We start from the raw sequence: 21,745 nt of genomic DNA, 5'->3' as shown, positions 1-21,745 counted from the left end.
TAGGGAATGGTGTGGGGTGCGTTGCCCCGCGTACTTGGCCCAGGAAGGACGCTCATTGGTAGCAAGCACCCGGCTGAGGACTGGCTGGGAGGGCCACAGCAGAGTTCTTGATTAGGGAATGGGGTTTTCGCTAAGGGGGCCAAGGAGCCATTCCATAGTCCCTCTTCCTTGAGTCCCCTGGCTCAGCCTACGCAACCTAGACAAATGGGGGGGTACACCTGCAGCTTCGGAGCCCCTGCTGACACTAGGGACCCATGGGTTAGGGGCGATGTCAGCTGTCGGGCCTGCGCATTCCGACAGGAGCAGGGAATTTGGGTGGGCGACTCCCCCGAAGAACGCTGCAGCTGGAAAACGCACCGCCCAGGACCTGGGAGCGACAGGCTGGGAAAGGCGCATCTTGGGGTTCGCTGGGGAGGCTGCCCGGGGCGCTGCAGGCGGAGGGCGGGAATTTGCCTGGGGCGGGGCGGGGCCGGGGGTCGGGGCGTCCTGGCAGTGGCCGCGCCAGGGGGAGGGACGTCTCATTAGCATAGACTCCTCCCCTCCCGGAGCGGCCCTGCCCAGCAGCCCGAGCGGAGGCCCGCCGCGCTCAGCTTGGGCGGCTGAATGGGCGCGCGGCTCCCGGCTCTGGCCCTTCCGCGTCCCGCCCTCGCTCGCGCTCCCGCCCCGCCCCGGCCTCCGCCGGCCGCCGCCATCCGCCGCCCAGGCTGTGAATGAAAGGCAGGCGCCGCCGGGGCTGGCTGCAGGCGACACGGCGACGCGGCCTCCCAGGAGGCGCTCGCCCCGCGGAGATGTACGGTAAGGAGGGCTCTGCCTCCGGGCTCGCAAACTTGCGGGGGGCGCACCATTGTCCCCCTGCGGGGCCCAGCGAGGCCAGGGGGCGCGGACTCGGTGCCCGGCTGGGTTCTTTCTGTCGTTCTGTGCGCGCGCGGCTGCGCTGAGAGGACAAAGATGCTTAAGGCGGGGGACCCTGGGGTCCTCGGAAGTCCTTCGGGCCGGTCGTTTGCGGGCGTGCGGCGGGTGGGCGGTGGTCCGTCGGGGGGCAGGGGGCTGGGGTGATCCCGAGCCTCTGCGTTGTGGGGAGAGCGGGTCTCCCTTGGAGCAGAGCAGGCGGGGAGCGTTGGTGGAGGTGGTCGTGTGACAGCATTTGCCGAATGAACAAAAGCGGGTTGCGCCGGGGAGTTTTATGCGGGAAGCCGGTCTGGGATTGCGGGGAGAGCTCGCTGTCTGCTTTACGCCGGGCCCGGAGGATGAGGGGGGCGGCGCCGGTGCAGAGGGCCGAGGCGCGAGCCAGTCCTGGGAGCCTCTTGTCGCCGCCCCTGGATGTACGTGGCCTCTGTCCGCCCCTGCCGCCCGCGGGTCCCAGGTTCCCGAACTTCCAGATTTGCCCTCCGCAATGATGAAGGGAGGAGACTCTGCTGAGGGTAGAGCGCAGCTGTGGGGAGTCGGCCACCTTCTGGCTGCTCCCCCCCCCAACCTCTCTTCTTCCCTTCCCCAGCCATCCCCTCAACTGATGTGCAACAGTTAGCCAGACCCTCCCGACTCACAGTTCTGCTTTAAAAATTTGCCAGCCATTTCTCTGGTTTGGAGGCAGTGTGGTTAAAGAAAAGAGAGCACTTTGGGTCTCACGTTGTATCTTTAATGAATGGAGCACTGGAGACCCAGACCAGTCTAGAAATCAACTGCCTTACAGAGACTGCAGATGCTCTGAGCTAGGGGTGTGTGTGTGTGTGTGTGTGTGTGTGTGTGTGTGTGTGTGTGTATGAATGAGAGAGAGAGAAATGTGATCCCGATGGACATAAGTCCATCAGGACCCAGGTCCTGGGTACTGGCAACTACGCAGGACCAGCCAAAACACTGGAGCTGTGTTCACCTCCCATCCCCACAGCCAGGTAGGGGCTCAGGTGGCACCTGACTGGTGAGTGTTGGGAGAAGAGCAAGTTCCCGATTTAACCTGAGGCCCGCTCAGCTGCCTCACTCTGCACACAGACTGTGAGTCACAAAGTTTGGAGGCAGAGGAAGCTGAGCCTGGTACAAAGGCTCCGAAATCCGTGGGCCTCACTATTTAGAGAGAGAGAGAGACATTCAACCTTTTCATCAGTGTCCTTTCCTGTCCTGTGGTCCACATCTGCATTTCTGAACCAGGGGGAGACATAAGCAGATCCCCTCAGCAAGTATGATTTCTCTTGGATGCACCAAAGGGAGGGGAGGTTGTTGACCTGAGAGCATGTTCTGTGGGCCAGTGCTCTGCAGGCAGGTAACACGGTGGTTGCTTTGTAAGCTGGGAGGTTGTGAGGTTCCCAGGAGAAAGCCGTATTTTCTTTCTTTCTGTTTCCCCCTGTTCTCTTCTGCAGAGTGTGCAGCCTGGAACTGCAGATCACTTGATAAGAGCATGTGACTGCAGGGCACCTGCAGTGGGCAAGGAGTTAGGACCAGGCCCATCAGAATGGGGAAGAATTAGGAACCCTAGTTCTGCGGGGCCACCTCATTGCAGTGAGTCTGACACAGTTTGGTAACTGATCCCTGATATTGGGACATTGGGGGTCCCCGTCTGCCTCTGTGTGTGAAGCAGATCAAGGAAGAGTTGGTTGATATAGAAAGGTGAACTGGGAAGCCAACATATCTGGGTGTTATTTTTGGATACACCACAGCTCTTTCATTTCTCTGTTATGTTCTTATTCCTCCAGATGCAAACAGAGAAGGTACTTACTCCTAAATCATTCATAGAAAGATTATAAAGAAGGAATCCTCTGGGCAGTTGCCTGCAGCAAAGGAAAGTCGCACCAATGCTGGTTGGGAGATGATTACGGAGTCTTACTTAGTGAAAAGCCTTGTTTTAGGAGGTGTAAAAGGGAGCCCGCTCTCTAAGGGGAGGGCTCAGTGGCCTGGATTTCAGTATTTTCTTGAATTTTATGAAAAGAAAGGGTCCATGTGATACCTATAATCATTCTCTCTCCAGCAGTCAAGAGAGGGATGAAAAAAAGAAGTGGATAGAGAGGTTGGGAAGGCACAGAGCCAGACTTCTTATATTTGGTTCTTGTTTTCCCATATTTTCCAAATGATTTGCCCAAGGTGACATAGTTAGGTGGAACAGGGGAAAATGAAAACAGGCTTCCTAGCTCAGTGCCCCTCCGCCCTCAATGCCTTGGGTAAATGCTCACTAGGAAAATGCCACTAGGGATTTTATTGGCTGATGGGCAGTGAGGCCCCCATGTATAGCCAAAGTCACCTAAGCTTTAGGTAAAGGTGTCCCTTGACCACCCACCTTGGTGACTTGATCCCACTCTGAATTTGTAAGACCTGACTCCTGTTCCCACCTCTCAGCTGCTTGGAGATCCGGGACAGGTCTTCCTCAGCTCCCCTCTTCTCTCCTCCTCACCTTACCTCAGCCCCTGACAACTCAGTCTTTCTGTGTTCCTCAGTCTCCTCCCTCCCCTTCCTTCTGCCTGTGGGAGAATAAGGGCCCCTTGTCTTGGCTAAAGGACACAGTGCTATTTGGGACAGAAAGAATCTTAGAACTGGAGTCAGCCCATCTCAATCTAAGAGCCAGCTCATGGCTATGTGACCGCAGACAAGTGGGGTCATCTCTCGGAATTACATCTCAGTAAGTGCCCATTTACACCTCCCAAGCCCATGGTGAGTCTCAAAGCTGGGCAGCGGGCGTGACGGTGCACCAAGAGCTCTGCACTCGCAAGACAGGTTGCTCGAGACCTGGTCCCTTCAGATCCTCTTGGGCCTCTATCCTTCTCTCTTCATCTCTGCCAGTTTCTGAGACGGTTGTTTGCATCACCGCCCACCCCAGCTTAACCACACAAACCATCTTCCTTCACTAGCCCCTCAAGCCCCTGAACTCCTGCTTTCCCTTAGCTAAACTCACCCCCGCTGCCTCCTTACCACGCACTCATTCCTAAACCCCAGTCACTTTCTGGAAATGGCTCTCCATAAGGGATGCTGGTGACTTCCCACAGTCTTGTTTATACCTAGGAGCACAGGTTGATAAAGGAGCCGGAAAAATGAAAGCACTTGGCACTGGGGTAGAAAGATCATAGGCAAATTTTCTGGAAAGAAAAGGGTTCCCCTTAATGTTTCTTTGTGTTAGAATTGTGTAACTAAGTTTCCCTATTCCTCTCTCCTGGGGTGGAGCCAGAGCGGTCCTGCCTAGGAGTGTCCCACTTACCCACTGAGGTGAGACAGAGCTCTGAGAAATGCTACCCTCCAGGAGGAGGGCAGTGGGCCATGGAGAGCAACAGGACAGGATTTCCCCAGAACCACATACAGTCCACAGAGCCCGATCCCACTAGAACAAAAGCTGCTCACCTCTAGGTCCTGCCTCATCCTCAACTTTTGCCTTTGTGATTGAGAATGCTGACTGTAGGGAACTGAGGCACGGTGGACAGCTTTCTGTAAAGATGCCTTACAGAGCACGCACGTGTGCAACCCGTGTGTATGGCGTGGAAAAACCACAGGGCGGAGCTGACTCCCTCTGAGGTGCAAGGCTCACTGTTGCATAGAACTCCAAGCTTCTGCAGCTCCTCCTCACAGGCAACTCCCACAACACACACACACACACACACACACACACACACACACACGCACAGGCTGCAACCTCCTTCCCCAATTCTTGAGGCTCCTGCAGCCCTACGGTGTGGTGTTTGGCTTGGGACAGGAGCTGTGTGCCCTGCCTCCCCCCCGTCCCCCCAACTCCTTTAGTCCTCGCAGGAGCAGGGCAGGATCTCCTTGCGGCTCACAGTTCAGTGAATCCAAATGCAGTTTGCTTTTTGCACATATATGAAAGTAGACAGTTATATTACCTTATAGCAAGTCTAGAAAAAAGAGGAGGGAAAAGACTGTCCACAATCCTACACACTAAAACCAATGTTTTAAAAAATATTATTATATAAATGACCACTCGGATTTTGTACTCACCTTTTGCCCTTTCCTTTCGATTTCTTGCCCCCATCCTGCCTGGGTTATCCTGGGTGTGAGGGTGAGGGAGCACCAAGGGCCCCATAGCCTGGGTCTGAACCCTGACTCTGCCCTTCAGGTAACCTTGGACCTGAGCCTTTCTGAACCTGTTTCCTGGCTCTACACAGATGACAACGCCCGCCCACCTCACTGCAGAGATTAATCAGGATAAGAGAGCTGCCCCCACTTTCTCCTTCCCTTTCTTCAACTCTCTCCTCCCTGTTTCTTAATAAAAAAACCAGAGGGAAACAAAAATATATGTCCCATAAGCTTAATATCAGTGCTTGTGAGAGTGTTCCTTATATCAAACCAAAAAAAAAAAAAAAAAGGAAAATCTAAATTGAAAAGCATTTTTTTTTTCCTGGTAGTCATCCAATCCTTCTAGAAAATCTGGAAACATAGTAAACTATAAACAAGTATAACTGCTTTTGCTGTTTGGATATCTTTTCTTCATGCATTTGTTTATGTGGCTGAAATTATTCATTTTACATTATTTTATATTGTATTTTTTTCTACTTTAACATTGAAATATAAGCATTCCTGCCCGCCCCCAAGTTAATGGCTGCCATTTTTACTGGCTATGTAACAGTCCCCTGAGTGGAAGTATAATTTCCTTCTTGCACAAGTAGGTTGCACATACAGTATTATAACCCTGGAAAAGATACCAAAGCTTTCTCTGAATTTTAGAATATTTCCCTAGCAGCTCTCCAAATGGGTTGATCAAGGTATACGAACATTTAAAATATTTGTTACATATTGTCAAATTATTTTCAGTTTGAATCAATTATAATCCCACTAGCAGTTGTGAGAGTAGCTAACCCCCTGTACTCTCAAAAGCATTAAATATTGAGATTTCCCCCCAACCTGTGCTAATTTGATAGAAAAGTTGTATCATTTTAATGTGCGTTATTTCTAGTGGTCAAACACTTCGTATGTTTTTTAACCATTTGCATTTTAGTGAGTTTTCATACAAGTGAGTGTTTTATTTACTGAGGATATTAACTACTTGCCTGTCATTTGCCTTATGCTTTGTATTTTGAAGGGAAATAGATACACACTGTCAAGTATTTCTGGAGCGTCAGCTACATATGATATTCTATAGGGCATCAAGGGGGATACAAAAATATAGAGAAGCCCTTTCCATCAAGATTACAATTTGAGTCCGTAGCCAGGCTGCAAAACACGCAGGGCTGTAAATGTTGCAAAGGTAGGTTCGGCAAAGTTGCGCAGCGTTGCGGGATCCCGGAGTTACTCCTTAGACATTCAGCCAGCAGTATCTCGACGTGGAAGAGACCCCGAGGTGGAGGCTTTTGGAGGACTTTAGAGGGGGTCTGAAGGCTGGATGGAAAGGTGGTAAGTGTGTGCCAGCTGGAGGCACCAGGGTGAGAACGTGCACGGAGGTGAGGAAAGAGGAGACCTGCCCAGAGAGAATTAGGGGTGGGGGGGCCTACCTGGGTTTGAGCAGAGGTTAGGTGGGGAATGACTTGATGCAGATTTTGTCAAGATAAGGGCTGTTCACTTATCTCTGTGAGTCTTAGGAACAATTGAAGATTTTAAACTGCCAGAAGGCTGATTTGCACAATTGATCTTTTAGGGAAATGAAGCTGGGGGCCCTGTGCAGAATGGGATGGGAGGGGGATGAAGTGAAAATGAAGAAAAGCAGAGACAGTTGTTGGCAGCCACCGGTAGTAGCCGAAGGAGTGAGAAAGCTTTGGACCACTTATAATTGTGCATTTTCAGTGGGAAATGTTTGCCCCTTCAAAAAAAAAAAAAAAAAAAAAAAANAAAAAAAAAAAAAAAAAAGGAGTAGGACTGGGGATGGGGGTGGGAGGGAGGGAATTGAAACTTAAAAAAATTCCCGTGCTACATAAATGTGGGTTATATAAGCACACATAGAGAATAGTTTATTTTTCTCTCTCTCTCAAAAAAATTTAAAAATAATTTTTTTAAAAAAGATTTTATAACTAAGGATGTACTGTATGGTGACTAACATAATATAATAAAAAATTATTTAAAAAAAGAAGGCTAATGACCATTATGAGATAACGATAATAAAAAAAAGTAAAAATAGGAGCGCTTGGGTGGCACGACGGTTAAGCGTCTGCCTTTGGCTCAGGGCGTGATCCCGGTGTTATGGGATCGAGGCCCACATCAGGCTCCTCCAGTATGAGCCTGCTTCTCCCTCTCCCACTCCCCCTGCTTGTGTTCCCTCTCTCGCTGGCTGTCTCTCTCTCTGTCGCATAAATAAATAAAATCTTTAAAAAATAAAAATAAAGCTTTTATTTATTTATTTGACAGAGGAGAGAGGCAGCGAGAGAGGGAACACAAGCAGGGGGAGTGGGAGAGGGAGAAGCAGGCTTCCCGCTGAGCAGGGAGTCTGATGATGCCGCTGGATCCCAGAATGCTGGGATCATGACGTAGCCCAAGGCAGACGTTTAACAACTGAGCCACCCAGGTGCCCCAAAGAATTATTTTAAAAGAAAAGAGAATAGTTTATATTGAAATAGGTGCTTAATTACTTAGGGCTGTAAAGTTCTTATAATCTAACGTGTTCTAAAAATGATTTGGAGCCTATCCTTTATACACACATATACACATGTACGCATACCTGCACTAGAATAAATAAAGAGGTCAAAACAAGGAAAATCTAAGAATTATACAGAGAAAACTAAAGCTGAGAATGAAGTTATTTCAGGGGAAAAAAGTGCATAACAGCAGACCCTCTTGCGAATTCAGTTTTGAGTTTTCTACAGGAAATCCAGTTTTGAGCTTCCCGTAGGCCATAGAAGAGGGGAAAAGTCATTTGCAAGACTATTAGCATCTGTAGATTTATTATTATTATTATTATTATTATTCACTTGCCTAGGTCCAAAGCAGCTTTTCGAGATGCTGAGATCTGAGAGAAAATCCTCCCTGAGCTCCTCCAAAAAGAGGAGCTATTTCATAAATATTGGTCTAAATTAGATTTTCCTTTTGCAAATGTAGTTCGCTTAATCTGCCCTATGCCAGTTTGGAGAGTACTGAGACCTGTCCAAATGCAAGTTTGTGGGTTCTGATTCCTCACCTTGAAATTGCCCCTGGCTATGTTCTCGGCTTCCTTCCTGGTTTGCCATAAGCCAAGACTCACTGACGCTCTTGTCCCGCTTCACGGATGTGATTTCTCCTTCCAGGGATGAATGTGAGCCCTTGGAGAGGTTGCTCCCTGGAGAAGTCATTCCTGCCTTTACAGTTAGGGAGGCTGTCTGCTCACTCCCATTCGTGTGCCTTAGTTTACCCCCCTGCACAGCTGTTTATCACATCCTGTATTTCCCTTATCTGTTCTCCATGAGACTGCCAGCTCCATGGAAACAGGGAACTCATTTCTTTCTCTCCCTACTGCCTCTTTAGGGCATAGAACACTGCCTGATACAGAGTAAGGCCCTGGAAAATTTTATTAAATGAGTGAGCCCTAAGTTAGGTGTCATCTTTTTTATTTACTTTTGTAACTTCTGACCCTCTATGTATTTCAGCCTTAAATGTGTTTTGAATAGCAAAACAATTACTATTACTTTAAATTCCATTCACTGGGCACTACCGTGTGCCAAGCAGTAGTCTAAGCACTTTTTATGTATTAACTGACTTAATCTTCCCCAAACTATGTTAGGGATTATTATTTTCATTTTAGAAATGAAAACATGGAGGCATTGAGAGGTTTACAAACCTGCCCCCGGCTACAGAGTTATGTGATACGACTGGGATTTTCCCCCTCCCTGCCACAGCACGGGCCCTATAATATTCTGAATGTTTCAGGGAATCCAGGCCTTTCCTTTGTAGAGCTCACTGTACCTCCCAGACTCATGCGTGTTACTTTGGGCCATGCAGGGGAGTGCAGAAGACAGGGATGGAAAGATGAACACCTGCGGGGGACGTGCCTTCTCTTTGGCCCAAGTCAGTCAGCACAGAAGCTGGGAGCCCTCACTTCTGGTGGGATCCTCTGCCTCTGGGCACCCTTCTTACCTCCTTTATCATTGTTTCACTTTGTGGGAAACAAAGGGCCCTGGGCAAGCCCTAGGTGTGGATAAGTAAGTAGGAGAGGAGCCAGGAGAGCAGGCTGGTGAGGCCTGAAGATAGGATACAGGAGCCCGTGATGGCAATGAGAACCAAGGAGGAGGCACGGGCGTGCATCTCAGAGACAGGGACAGGTAGGGAGGCAGAGGGGGGCTGTCGTGACCACCACTGAGTCACACGCATGCCTAGATGGCAGTGTTCTTAAAGACATGCCCCACTATCAGTGCTTGGCCTGGAGGAGAACAGACTCTGGGGACATTCTTTTTTTTTTTTTTTAAAGATTTTATTTATTTATGTGACAGAGATAGAGACAGCCAGCGAGAAAGGGAACACAAGCAGGGGGAGTGGGAGAGGAAGAAGCAGGCTCCCAGCGGAGGAGCCTGATGTGGGGCTCGATCCCATAACGCCGGGATCACGCCCTGAGCCAAAGGCAGACGCTTAACCGCTGTACCACCCAGGCGCCCCTCTGGGGACATTCTTTAGCAGGAGGACCTTCTGCTTCTTGACAGTTTGCCTATGAATTAAAACTCCTTCCCTGTGCCTTCAGGTCCAGCCAGTCTGGATGCGGCAATCCCTGCCTCTGGGGGGTGGGTCAGGACTGAGCGCTTTGTGGGAGAGAGGGACAGTGGCCCCAGTCCCAGATGGCCACTTCCTAGCCATAGGACCCTGGACAGGTAGTTCCCCTCCCTCTGAGCCCATTTCCTCCTCTGTAAAATAGGGAAAATCAGTCTGCCTGATGTAGTGAGGGTATACTGAGGGGGTCAAACAAGATAACGTCTAGGTGCGTGTGTTTCCATTAGAGAACACTGTGCCTATCAAAAGTGGTATTATCCCCATCCAAGCAATTCTAGTGGATGCTTCTGGGGCATGCCCACGACCTCTCCAGAAACACTGACAGTCCCTGTGTACAAGGATGGAAATGTTAAGTTTAGACTGTTCTTGTTAGATGCCTCAGATGGAAGGGTCTGGTAAAAACAATGTAAAACCATAGAGCTGCTTCCATGTTGTGAGCTAGACACCTGCCTTTGTGAAATCTGTGGCAGACTGGGCCCCTGAGATGGGACAGTGATGACGTTGAGCGCTTTCTGGTCTCCTAGAGGACCAGCCATGGATGGGCGGTCCGTGACCACGTGCACCAGAAAGACAAGAAAATCTCAGAGACCACAAAGGGACAGATGTGGCCCCTTTAGCCAAGTCTTATACTATGCTAAGTTCTTGTGCATTACTGACATTTAGCCATGTTTATTCCATGTCATTCTACTCATTATCTCAACTCAGAGCAGTTCTTGGGTGATGGATGCCATTCTTCCTGTGGTTGAGCTGAGTGCACAGAGATTTGGAAGTCCCACAATTTGCTCAAGGTCATGCAGGTGGTTGAAGTCATTTTTCTTCACTGTCTCCTAAGCGGGTGCTCACAGAGCTTTGTGTGAGATCAAACACTAACTTTGTACCTGGTGGCAATTAGTGTGCCTTAGGCCAAACAGCAAATTTCACTGTAAGGGAAGAATTCCAAGCTGAATATTTGGGTAGATTTGGCATGGTTTCATTGCAGCTTTACATCTAGGACTTTTAAGCTCAGTGCCCTAATGCATGTCCTGTGGTCTGACTATAAATCTGAGAATCAGGGATTCTGGGTTCAAATACTGACTTTGTCGTCAACCTACAGAAGGACCCAGATAAATTCAAGCACCTGGGAAGCAAGAGTCTTAGATTCTTAGCTTGGCAGAGCTCCACGCTTCATCTCTTGCTTGTTGAGAAAGACTTCATTCTGTGTCCCAACTTTCTCTTTAGGTGGATAATACTTTAAATAACATTTATAAATTGTATGAAGAAGAATCCCCAAATTACAAGAACATTAATAAAGACCTTGGCAGAGAGCCCTTAGAAAGGAATACCTGTACTATGATGTCTTCTCACTACTTGTACAGAGGGATCCGTCTAGAGCAGAAGCATCCAAAATAATGCTGAAAAAATCGAGAGCCCTGCAGTCCCCTGCCACGTCTTGTGTCCCCACTGTACCTTATGCTCTGCTGTTATTTTTGTCATTTATTTGTCACACCGAATGTCATTTCTTTCTTTCTGAACTAGATCTGTGACACCCATGAAGACACAGCCTGTATCTTAATTATCTTTATTTTGGGGGGGGCGCCTGGGTGGCGCAGTCGTTAAGCGTCTGCCTTTGGCTCAGGGCGTGATCCTGGATCCCTGGGATCGAGCCCCACATCAGGCTCTTCCTCTGGGAGCCTGCTATTTCCTCTCCCACTCCCCCTGCTTGTGTTCCCTCTCTCACTGGCTGTCTCTCTCTCTCTATCAAATAAATAAATAAAATCTTTTTAAAAAATTATCTTTATTTTTCCTAGCATCCAGCAGAAACCTTTGGTATGTAGTAAGAGCTCAGATGTTTGCATTGAACTATAAAATAATTATATGTGTCATTTATCCATCCATCCATCCACACAAACCTAGCAGCCAGGGCACCGATGATAGTGGGCGGGGTGTGTGTATTTGTGTGGGCGGGTGTCTCTCAGACAGATCCTGTAGTGATAGCAACAATATTTCACCATTTTACTTTGTCTTCCCCCATTGGTCATAATGCTGTATGGAGTAAAGAATATGCCAGAATATAACCATTTGACTTTTCCTCTAGACTTCGACGGTGTTCGTCAGGAGAAACAGCCATTTGGCTTGCCCGCAGAAATGGTGAAGGGCAGTTAAAGAGACAGTCTCACACATTTCCTCCTTGGTTTGTGGAGCTCAGAATAAATGTCACAATCTTTTTCTTCAAAAAGGAAGGTCACTTAGTAGTATAATTATGGGTAAATCTTTATTTTGATTTCCATTCATATCTTTTGTGCATTATTCTTATGTAAAACAAGAAAGATAAAAAGGCCCTTTGAGGCAAAGGCAATGAAATGTCTGTTTTCTCATTGCTTGGAAGCACCTGACCAGAATGTTCCCAGATAAAGCACTACACAGCCTTGTGCATCCTCTGTCTTAGAGCTGGAGACACTGAGTGGAAGAGCAGGTATGAGAATCTGGGCTGAGGGTCGGAGAGAAAAGAAGAAGGAACACACACCAGGGTCTTCCCATACTGTTCCCATCAAACTCCTGAAAGTGCCTGGTCCTACAAGCTGCCTGGGCCAGCAGTGGGTAAATACAGTACACACATCTGTCTTGAGAAGTTTTGCCCCAAAGCTATTCCATAGCACTGCTAGGAATGTCCTCTTCTCCCCAGACAACACTATCAGAGAACAAGGCTGAGTGTTCTGAGGAGTGGGCGGTGCTGGACGTAGTACAAGGCTTTCCTTCTGCTTGATCAAGGACATTCATTTCTGTGCTGGGAGGGAGAGTTGGCCATCAGGGCTGACTCTGGCTCTGTGAATTTGAGCAAAATGCCCAACCTCCCTCAGATTTGGCTTCATCTTCTGCAAATTGGGAGAGCTAGACTGGATGGTCTTGAAGGGTTCCCTGGTCCTTGGGTCTGCTAATGGGTTGGAGCAGCTGTCCGTCCCGTGGGCGAGGAAGCAGGGGCTGAGGGTATACCCACAATAGGAGTTTTCAAAAGATCCAGATGGCAATGTAGACACTGTGATCTCAGGTCCTTTATGTAACCTGGCTATGCATCCATTTCCTCATTGATCAGATGTTAATACAAACAGTATCTGTCCTGGGGTCCTGTTGAATGGGGTGAGGCAAGCTGACGAGTATGTCAGGGTAAGCGTGGGTAAGAGCTATGTACTTTCCACATTCTGGGCGCTATGGTTCTTGCTTTAGTATATTCAAATTTCACAAAAATCCTGGGTGGGAGGTATTCCTTTCCCCTGACCCATTTTCAGGTAATAAGAACATTCAGAAAAGGGGGCATTGGGCTGGCTCAGTGGGTGGAGCACATAACTCTTGATCTCAGGGTTTTAAATTCGGGTCCCATGTTGGGTGTGGAAATTACTTAAAAATGCCATCTTAAAAAAAAAAAGTTCAGGAAACTTAAACGACTTGTTGGAGGTCAACCTGCTCATTAAGTGGCATAGCCAAGAAAAGAACCAGGTCTGTTTCATTCCAATGTTATTTTCTTCTATTCTGCCTGGATTCTTATTGAAAACACCCTCATTAATTGGTCTACATCAAAATTAAAAACTTTTGTGCACCAAAGGGCCCTATCAACAGAGTATAAAGGCAGCCCATGGAATGGGAGAAAGTATTGGCAAATCAGACATTAGATAAGAGATTACTATCCAGAGCGCCAGAACACCCGGGTGGCTTTGTCAGTTAAACATCCAACTCTTGCTTTTGGCTCAGGTCATGATCTCAGGGTCATGAAATCGAGCCTCCCATCCGGCTCCACACTGGGTGTGGAACCTGCTTAAGATTCTCTCTTTCCCTCCCCCCTCTGCTCCTTCCTTCCCACCCACCACACGTGCTCTCTCTCTCAAAAAAAAAAAAAAAAAAGAGTGCCTACAATTCAACAACAACAAACTTGTTAAAAAATGGGCAAAGGACTGAGTAGACATTTCTTCAAAGATATATAAAAATGGCAACAAGCCCATGAAAAGATGCTCAGTGTCACTAATTATTAGAGAAATGCGAATTAAAACCACGATAATGTATCACCTCAGAGTCACGAGGACAGCTATTACCAAAAAACCAGAAAATAAGTGTTGGCGAGGATGTGGAGGAATTGGAACCCCTGTGCACTGCTGGTGGGAATGCAAAATGGCGCAACCATTATGGAAAACAGTAAGGCGGTTCCTCAAAAAACTAAAAATAGAATTACCATATGATCCAGTAATTCCACTTCTGGATATATACCAAAAGAAGTGAAAACACGGCCTCAAAAAGGTATTTGTACACCCACGGTCATAGCAGCATTATTCAAAATAGCCCAAAGTGGGAGCAACCCAAGTGCTTAGCCACAGATAAATGGATAAGCAAAATGTGATCGATCTATACATACAACAGGATGTTATCCGGCCTCAGACATGGTTGATGACCTAGCGTTAGTCACCTGATTGCTCAGGGGTGTATAGAAAAGGAGACCAGAAATTATGATGTCATCACATTCTTTGGATCTCTGAAAAACTCCTCCAATTTGCATGAAGAATATCATTAAAGTATCATTTTTTTTAAGAAGGAAGATTTATATAAATAAAATTGAGGGCGTGTCTGTTACTGTCCGGCCGTGGTGGACGTGGCCGGAATGATGATGAGATTTGGAGGGCGCATCAGGGGTGGCCTGCGTGGCTGGCAAATGCGTATTCACCTTGGTGGGGGGTGTATCCCAAGGAGCTAGCCACGGTCCTTGTGAAGCTCCACGAGAGGTCCAGGGGAAAGGCGTGCAAGACATATTCCGCAGAAGAAAATAAACAGTGAATTCAGACGGTGGCCCCCACTGAGCTGGAGGGGCTGGCACCCTAAATTGCAGGTTGAATTTTTGATCAAGCCACCTCTCACACAGGCAGCTCTAAACAGCCCGCTCTGAGGTGAGCAACAAGCCTGATTTATTTACAGAAAAGCTCATGTTCCACGAGGGAGCCAGCCTGTAATCAATGCGTGTGTACTAGCCTTGAAAGAAATCTGCTGGAATACTAACTGTGGTTATTTCTGTGTGATAGGCTCGTGGATGACTTTTGAATTTTCTTTAAAAAATAGTTTGTATTTTTCACATTTTGTGTAGTGAGCATGTGTTTCATAATGGCAGAACGTAAATAGAATTAAAAGTATTTTTCATCGTCAAAAGCCTGTGGAGAGTTATCTAGAATCTTCTAATTATGTTGTAGAAACAATTATGCAAGAATGCATGCAAAAACAAATCTATGTTGAGAGAAATTAGAAATCAGTGGTGGGGTGAGGGGCTTGACTAGAAAGGGGGACTCTTTAGAGGGTTCTGAAATGTTTTATCTTTGGTTCGAGTGGTGGTGACACAAGTGTATAAACAGTTGTCAAAACTCAAGGCAGTGAGCTCTTAAGATCTGAGCATCCACTGCATGTTAATTATATTGCAATAAGACCATAGGAAACCCAGGAGAAGAAAACACGCACACAAACAATAGTGGGTCTGTTTTGCATCGCTGGCAAGTCGGCGTTCCGGGAGACAGCCAAGGACCTGTGCCAGCCGGCACCAGGGATCTTAGCCACAGCCCCAGATGGTCCCCAGCACCCCAGGAAAAGTGGTCATTGAAAGCTGCTGGTCAGGGGGGTTATGCTGCTAGACAACTTCCGTGCTGAGCAGAGAGTGGAGGAAGCGGCCCCGGGAAGTCCAGCTCGTCGCTGGCAGCTGGGGAGCTGATGGTGCCGGCAGGGCGGTGGGCAGAGGGCCCACAGAGCAGGGCCATCTGGTGTAAGGCCTTCTGAGCACTGCTATTGGCATTCTCTGGGACTTTGAGTGACAAAATAAAGCCTGGCTTGACCAGGTCTACAGTACCGTCTCAGCACCAACATAGGCCTGGCTGACGGCTGAGCGGGGCCGGGCGTGTGTACCGGATTGATTTTTCCATTTCCTCCGTGGGGCTGCTGTGACCTCACAGCCCACAGTCCTGTCTTTTGCCGAAGACTTCTGAGCCTTGAATGGCCTTATTATTCACCTGTTCTTAATAATTCTCAGTAATGTGCTGGCTTGTGACATCTCTCTACAAAGACCTATAACTTCCTGGCTAATTTTTTTTTTTCTAATGACACATGGAAAGGAATGAATCTCAGTGTCTCCTTGGCAGGCCAGGGTCAAGTGTGAACAGCCTGGGTTTGAGTTCCAGCTACCTCTCCTAACAGTTGTGTGACTTTGGATAGTTGCTTAACTGCTCTAAGCCTCAGTTTTCCTCATCTGTAAAATGCGGACAGTAGACCTCCCTTGAATATTGTTGGGAAGATTACATAAAATAATGCATTCAAACCTCTTTACAGTTCCTGACACATAACGAGAGCTGAGTGTCAGCTGATTAACAGGTGAGGTCATAATAGATATTTTACTACCAACACCCTTTTTAATGAAAACATAGCAGTAACGGGGCCCCGAGGATTTTGTTCCAAGGAGGCATTCCTCACTCCTCATTGAGAGCTTTCGAAGGAGCTGTTCCTTTCCAGCTGGGTTTCTGCTTTCAGAGACGCACTGCACTCGGCTGAGCGCCTTCTCAGTCCACCTGCCTTTTGCTTCTTGCAGAGGCCAGAACCTGCTGGAGGGACTTGCTTCCCCGCGCTGGTACGTCCGGAACACCCATGCACGCTGGAGCTGCTTCATTAAAAATGGGTCTTGGCTGTGCTTGGCCTGCTGCTTACTTGGCATTTTTAGTATGACTCAACCTAGTACTTGTTTTGCATTTTTGCAGAATTCTGGTACTTGCTCCTGATTCTGTTTTGCATTTCAAAAGTGTTGCTTCTGAAATTTCCCTCTGGCACCGCGACCACCCTGGTCCTGGCTTTATTTTTTAGCAGCTCTGGGCATGGTGCCGATTTTGGGTTCTGGCACCGTCAGCTCGTGCTGTGACAGACTCTCTGATTATATATTTGGACTCTTAAGTGATTGATCTTGGATTCATAGCCTGTAAGAGTCTGCATCTTAAATCTGCTAGTTCCTCTATATATTTGGAGCACTCACGCTTGCTCTCAATCAGTTTGGCTCCGTAACAATGAAGCTTCCTCTGGTTTCTATATTTGATACTGTGTGTTCATTTGGAAAGCTGGAGGTGAGTAACCCTGCTTTTTATAGGCTGCCTGGTGGCCACAGTAGGAAGCTGGGCATATTATGGGAATGGGGAAGGCATACATGTGTTGTAAATCCTAAGTCCTAATTTCTAGTTCTTAGCTCCAAACTTAAAACAAATTGCCAGTGAAATTTCTAACGCCCTACTCTTTTCATGTGATAGAGTCTACTGACTGTTCTGTAAGCTTTTTGAGGGCAGGACTTATTTATTGGAAGGCTTCTTATCCCCCGTAGTTCAAATGTCCTTTAAAAAAAAAAAAAGAATCAAATGCCCCAATGTGCTATTTTCAGATGAGTGAATTCCCACAATGAGCTCAGAACATCTTACAAACAGCTATACATATAAGGATTAACGTTTTTCCCCTTTGCTCTCATTGATTAGGATTCCCTGGGCTTCAAAGGGCCACAAAACACTTTCTTCCACAAATGTAACCGGGACACTACTTAAACTGATAAACAATGCTTATAAAGTATTAAGTGAGTCATGAAAGAGCAACAATGCTCCATCAACAGTACTTCTGCCATCAAAGCTATGAAATATGTCTAGGGTCCTGAGGCCACTCTTGAAGCACAAGGTGTGAGGGCCACCTCAGAAGTTGGCCCCCCGCGTCCTCAAGTACGCACGCCTGGCAGCGGGGGTGGTGAGCTGCCAAAGCAACGTGTCCGCCATCATGGATGCATAGACAGAACAAGCATTACCTTTGCTCTTGTTAAATAAAATGACTCATGTCATATTCTAGATGCTTCTAAACCAGAAGTGATGGAAGCTGACATTACACCTCTCCTCCTCCCTTCATGGTGGCTGTCCACTGACCCATTCTATTTGAGATCCCATTATCCACTCTCTACAGAAAACCTATCCGGAAAGCCACATGCCTTCCCAGTCCTTTCAGCATTCAGGTTTTCCTATCTTGACCATTTGCATTTCTTGGAACTCCCTTCACCCCCAAAGTGCCATGACAGGTGGCCCCTGGGTGCTCACCTTCGTCTGATGGCAGGCATTCTTGCCCGTCACTGTGCAGATGCTGTGAAGCTCTGCCCTTGCTTGTCTCCAGACATCTCTCCTGAAAGCCTCTCTCTTCCCCTTCAGCTGTCACCTCCCCTTGGTGACCCCCACAGGAAAAGAGAGGGAGAGAGGCTTAAGGGACCTCACCTTTTGCCCACATCATCCCTGGTCCCCCACCCTGATCCCAAATGTCATCACTCGCTCCAGGGCAGGTGAGCCACCAAACAGAAGCCCTTCCTTCCTCCTGAGTTCCCTTTTTACCTACTCACCACTCCACTGTGGCAAGAGACTGAATTTGCCTTGGCCGCCCTGTCACACACTCACCCAGTGTGACTCCCTTACAGTCTTTCGTCACATCTCCAAGTGGACACTGCTGGCTCACCCCTTGTCTTGATCCTCCGCCAGCAGCATCTCATTCCCAGTGGCCTATGGGAGAGGCAGACCACACTCCGTCTGTGTATTGTCCATTGGAAGCAGATTCCTTACACATTCTTCGGCACAACAGAGTGTGGTCGAGGGGCGCCTGGCTGGCTGAGGCGGTAGAGCACGTGATCTTGATCTTGGGGTTGCGAGTTTGAGCTCCATGTTGGGTGTAGAGACGACCAAAAAGGGGAGGAGGTTTTGAGACTGTCATTTACTAATAATGACAGTTCTCCTCTTGCCATCTGTGGGCACTTCACCACCTGGCCCTTCCCTAACAATCGAGCTGTGCGAACACTGCCCCAGACAGACGGGCCAATGACCTTTTTCCCAATCCTTACTTGGACTTGGCTCCTCCCAGCTTCTACTGATGCTGTCTCCGCTGCCTGGAATGCCTTCCCTTCTCTTATTTTTCAACATCGTATCTGTGCCTCATTTCTGTTGGGACACGTCTAAACTGAAACGACATCTCCACCCTTGGAAGTCCCCCCACGCTGGCTCTCTGACTCCAGGGATGCTCATATTAACTTTTCTGAAGTCAGCTTGTGCACAGGCTTTCACTCCAAGGGCACGGGAGCCCGGGCATTCTATTTCTTTTCATCTTCTACCCCATCTAATGTACTGGATGGGTTTGTGTGGCATGCATGGGTGTGTGCATGTGTGAATAAATGAAGTGACTCCTGGCTCTTTCACAACAACTTTGTGTCAGAATTCCCGCAAGAACCAAGCTGAGCAAGTGCAGAAAACAGCCCGTGTGTGTGTATGTGTGTGTGTGTGTTTAAACTCTTGGATTCCAAATATTTGATCAGAAAATTCTTCCTTTTGAAGAGAAAATGGAAGAAACGTGAAAATTAGGGATGTTTATGTATTACCCATACATAACACACTGTTTTGTATTATATAATACAGAAACATTTTTGTTGGGGAAGGAAACTGAAAAAAAAACTACAAGGTCTAAGTCAGAGCTGTCCAGGGGAACTTTCTGAGGGTATGTGATTATTTTATATCTGTGTTGTTTGATCCCGTAGCCACTAGCCACATGTGGCTGTTGAACACATGAAATGTGGCCGCTGAGCTTTAAATTTTATTTCATTTAAATAATCACAGGTGGTGAGTGGCCAACCCTGCATTGTGGGGATCCTTGCCGGACTTTTTGGGTGCATTTGCAGCCTGTTTTGGACACGTATTCATACACATGCCGAGTTTGTTTGGCCTGCGAGTGTTTCACGCAAGTGGCGTCATGCCATGCGTGTTCTGCAGCCTTCTTTTGAATTGACGGTATGTTTGGAGGGCTCCTGGGAGTCACGCTCAGAGCCCCGCTCTCTTCATTTCAGCTTCTGCCTACTGTCTGTTGCCTGGAGGTTCACTGGTTCATTTAGCCGGTTCCCTCTTAATGAATATGTAGGCTGTTTCCAAACAAAGCCCCCAAACCAATCGTATCTACTTCCCTGTGCATTTGGGCAGCTGCAGATACTGAGAATGGAATTCTAAACCACGGGGAGGAAAAGTACCCATATTCTCCCCATGGTTCTCCCAGGCCGGGTTCTCCTGGACCCTGTATGCAGGGTCAGCACCAGCAGACAGTGCCCAGGAGCCATTCTTCTTCTTAATATTATTATTGTTTTGTAGGAAGCTGGTAGCCGTGTAATACTGTGATCTTTGTTTTCACGGCCCATGCTGAGAAGTTGAAGCCTAGATTTTATCAAACAGGCTGCGATGCGCTCTGAAAATACGGAGGCGTTAATAACAATTTGAAGATGACACAGGCAGCGTTCAGCAAGATAAGCAAGCCGAGTTCGATGCAGAGCTTGAGAAAAACCTGGAATGTTCAGTGCCTCCTTTTTGATTTAGATTTCTCAAAACACGGTCATTATTCCCATCTTGGGGAACAAAATAAGGTAACTGGGCTTGAAGGCCATCTATTTGCACTTGAAAATTGGGTGTTGAGCAACAAGTAAAACAAAGATTCATGGTCCGATCTGTACCAGAGAGTCATTTTCTAAGTGAGGCAAAGGAGGCCGAGGCCTTGGGAATAGCCGGGAGTCCATGTGAATTAAAGTGAAGAGAGAGGCCTTTGCCTGGTGACCGCAGTGTATCATATCTAATGCTTTTTTTGTTTTTGTTTTTATTCCTAATTTCAAAGCATGCTGAAATAAAAATTGTTAAAGATTCTGTACTAGGTTTTTTCTCCAGTGGTTACCAGGGGTTACCAATGATTTTAAGGTTTAACCTTGGATGTGGCGAACAACAAGTAGCATCCTATAAATTAGAAATGCCCCTCCGCTGGGTGTTATATGCAAACAATGGATCATGGAACACTACATCAAAAACGAATGACGTATTGTATGGTGACTAACATAACATAAGAAGGAAGGAAGGAAGGAAGGAAGGAAGGAAGGAAGGAAGGAAGGAAGGAAGAAAAAGAAATGCCCCTCCATAGCCAGGAGAGAGAATGGGCCATCGTCCCAACCAAGAACCAGGAACGGAGAAAAGGACGGAAGTGAGAACAGGGAAGGAGAGCAGCGGCTCGGAGGGAACAGAGCCGTTAATCAGGCTTGCAGACAAGCGGAACTGGGGGAAAGAATGCAATATCCAGTGTTCCTGGGCATGAAAACAAAGGAGAAAGTTCACTGTGATTTGATACCCCCAACAGGTCAAGCTGTTTCCTTTCCTGAACATCTTCTGTCCTGATTTAATCTCAGTTTCCATAGTTTGGGCCGTCCTGTGAACACAGCTTCAGCACATACCTTTCTCATTAAACACTCCATCCTAAAATGTTTCCAGGTTGTCATCGAGTCTTCAAAATTATGCCAGTGAGGTTTGCACTTAAGTTCGTTCATCGAGTACATTCCAGCCAGCTGGCTACGTTTCCCTCCGAGTTCCTTTGTTTACAAATATCGTGGTGAGCCTGTATCCTGTGCCTGTGATTTGCAGACATCTGGAAAACAGGAGAGCCGGTGCTGGAAAGCTCCTCTCCATTGTTTTCTCTCCAGATTTGTATCAGCTTTCAGTGTATTGATTTTACTGGTCAGTGTTCAGACTCTGGCCTCAATTGACCTTCCTTGTCATGTCCGATCCCACATCTTGCATGTCACTCTGATTTGGTGCAAATCAAACTCAGTGGCTGAGTTTCTCACCCCATCTCCAGGACCAGTGTGGCTACTGAAGCGCCATTGGGAGTGGGGGTCCCTATTTTGGTTGCTAGTTGCCAGCGCTGGGCTTTGGCCTCCATCTCTCTGCCGTAACCCTGGGCCATGGGTTGTTCTTGCTTAGGCTGTGACCCATCGGGCCCTTGCTTCTCTTTCGTCCTCACCCTGACTCTGGCCCTTCTTGTCCTAAGCTTTGGCTCCTGCTCCTTTTCTCGATGGCCTCCCTTCTTCCATTCTCTCCAAACTCAACTTCGACCATCCAGGTTACTCTTCTTGGTCTTCCCAGTACACGATTCTCACCCTCTCACCCCTGCTTTTCAACAAACCCTAGGTATCTCCCCCTCACCTACGAGAGACTTCCTCAATTTCTGGAAATCTGTCCTAAGGAAATAATCCAGAAAATGAAAAAAGCTGCAATGTAGCCACATTCATCCTAACATTATTTCTAATAGCATGAACATGTAAACAAGA

The 21,745-nt window shown here is 47.6% G+C and overlaps 1 protein-coding gene across 4 annotated transcripts in view; it reads left to right on the top strand.

The window, feature by feature from the left end:
- The first annotated feature begins 546 nt into the window (after positions 1-546).
- Positions 547-21,745, top strand: part of EFR3B (EFR3 homolog B) — an 88,830-nt gene continuing 67,631 nt past the window's right edge. For 3 of the 4 annotated variants that reach the window (XM_019808539.2, XM_019808535.2, XM_019808533.2), the window contains exon 1: positions 548-795. In XM_019808539.2, coding sequence (XP_019664098.2) covers positions 711-795 — 85 coding nt within the window. In that variant the 5' untranslated portion in view covers positions 548-710. Of the gene's footprint in view, positions 796-21,745 lie in introns of all 4 variants that reach the window. The other variant, XM_019808542.2, reaches the window with a different exon arrangement.

This window comes from Ailuropoda melanoleuca, chromosome 4 (genome assembly GCF_002007445.2).
Source record: "Ailuropoda melanoleuca isolate Jingjing chromosome 4, ASM200744v2, whole genome shotgun sequence".
Taxonomy (NCBI): domain Eukaryota; kingdom Metazoa; phylum Chordata; class Mammalia; order Carnivora; family Ursidae; genus Ailuropoda; species Ailuropoda melanoleuca.
Note: the sequence above shows the minus strand (reverse complement) of the source record. Positions and strands in the feature narration are given on the sequence as shown.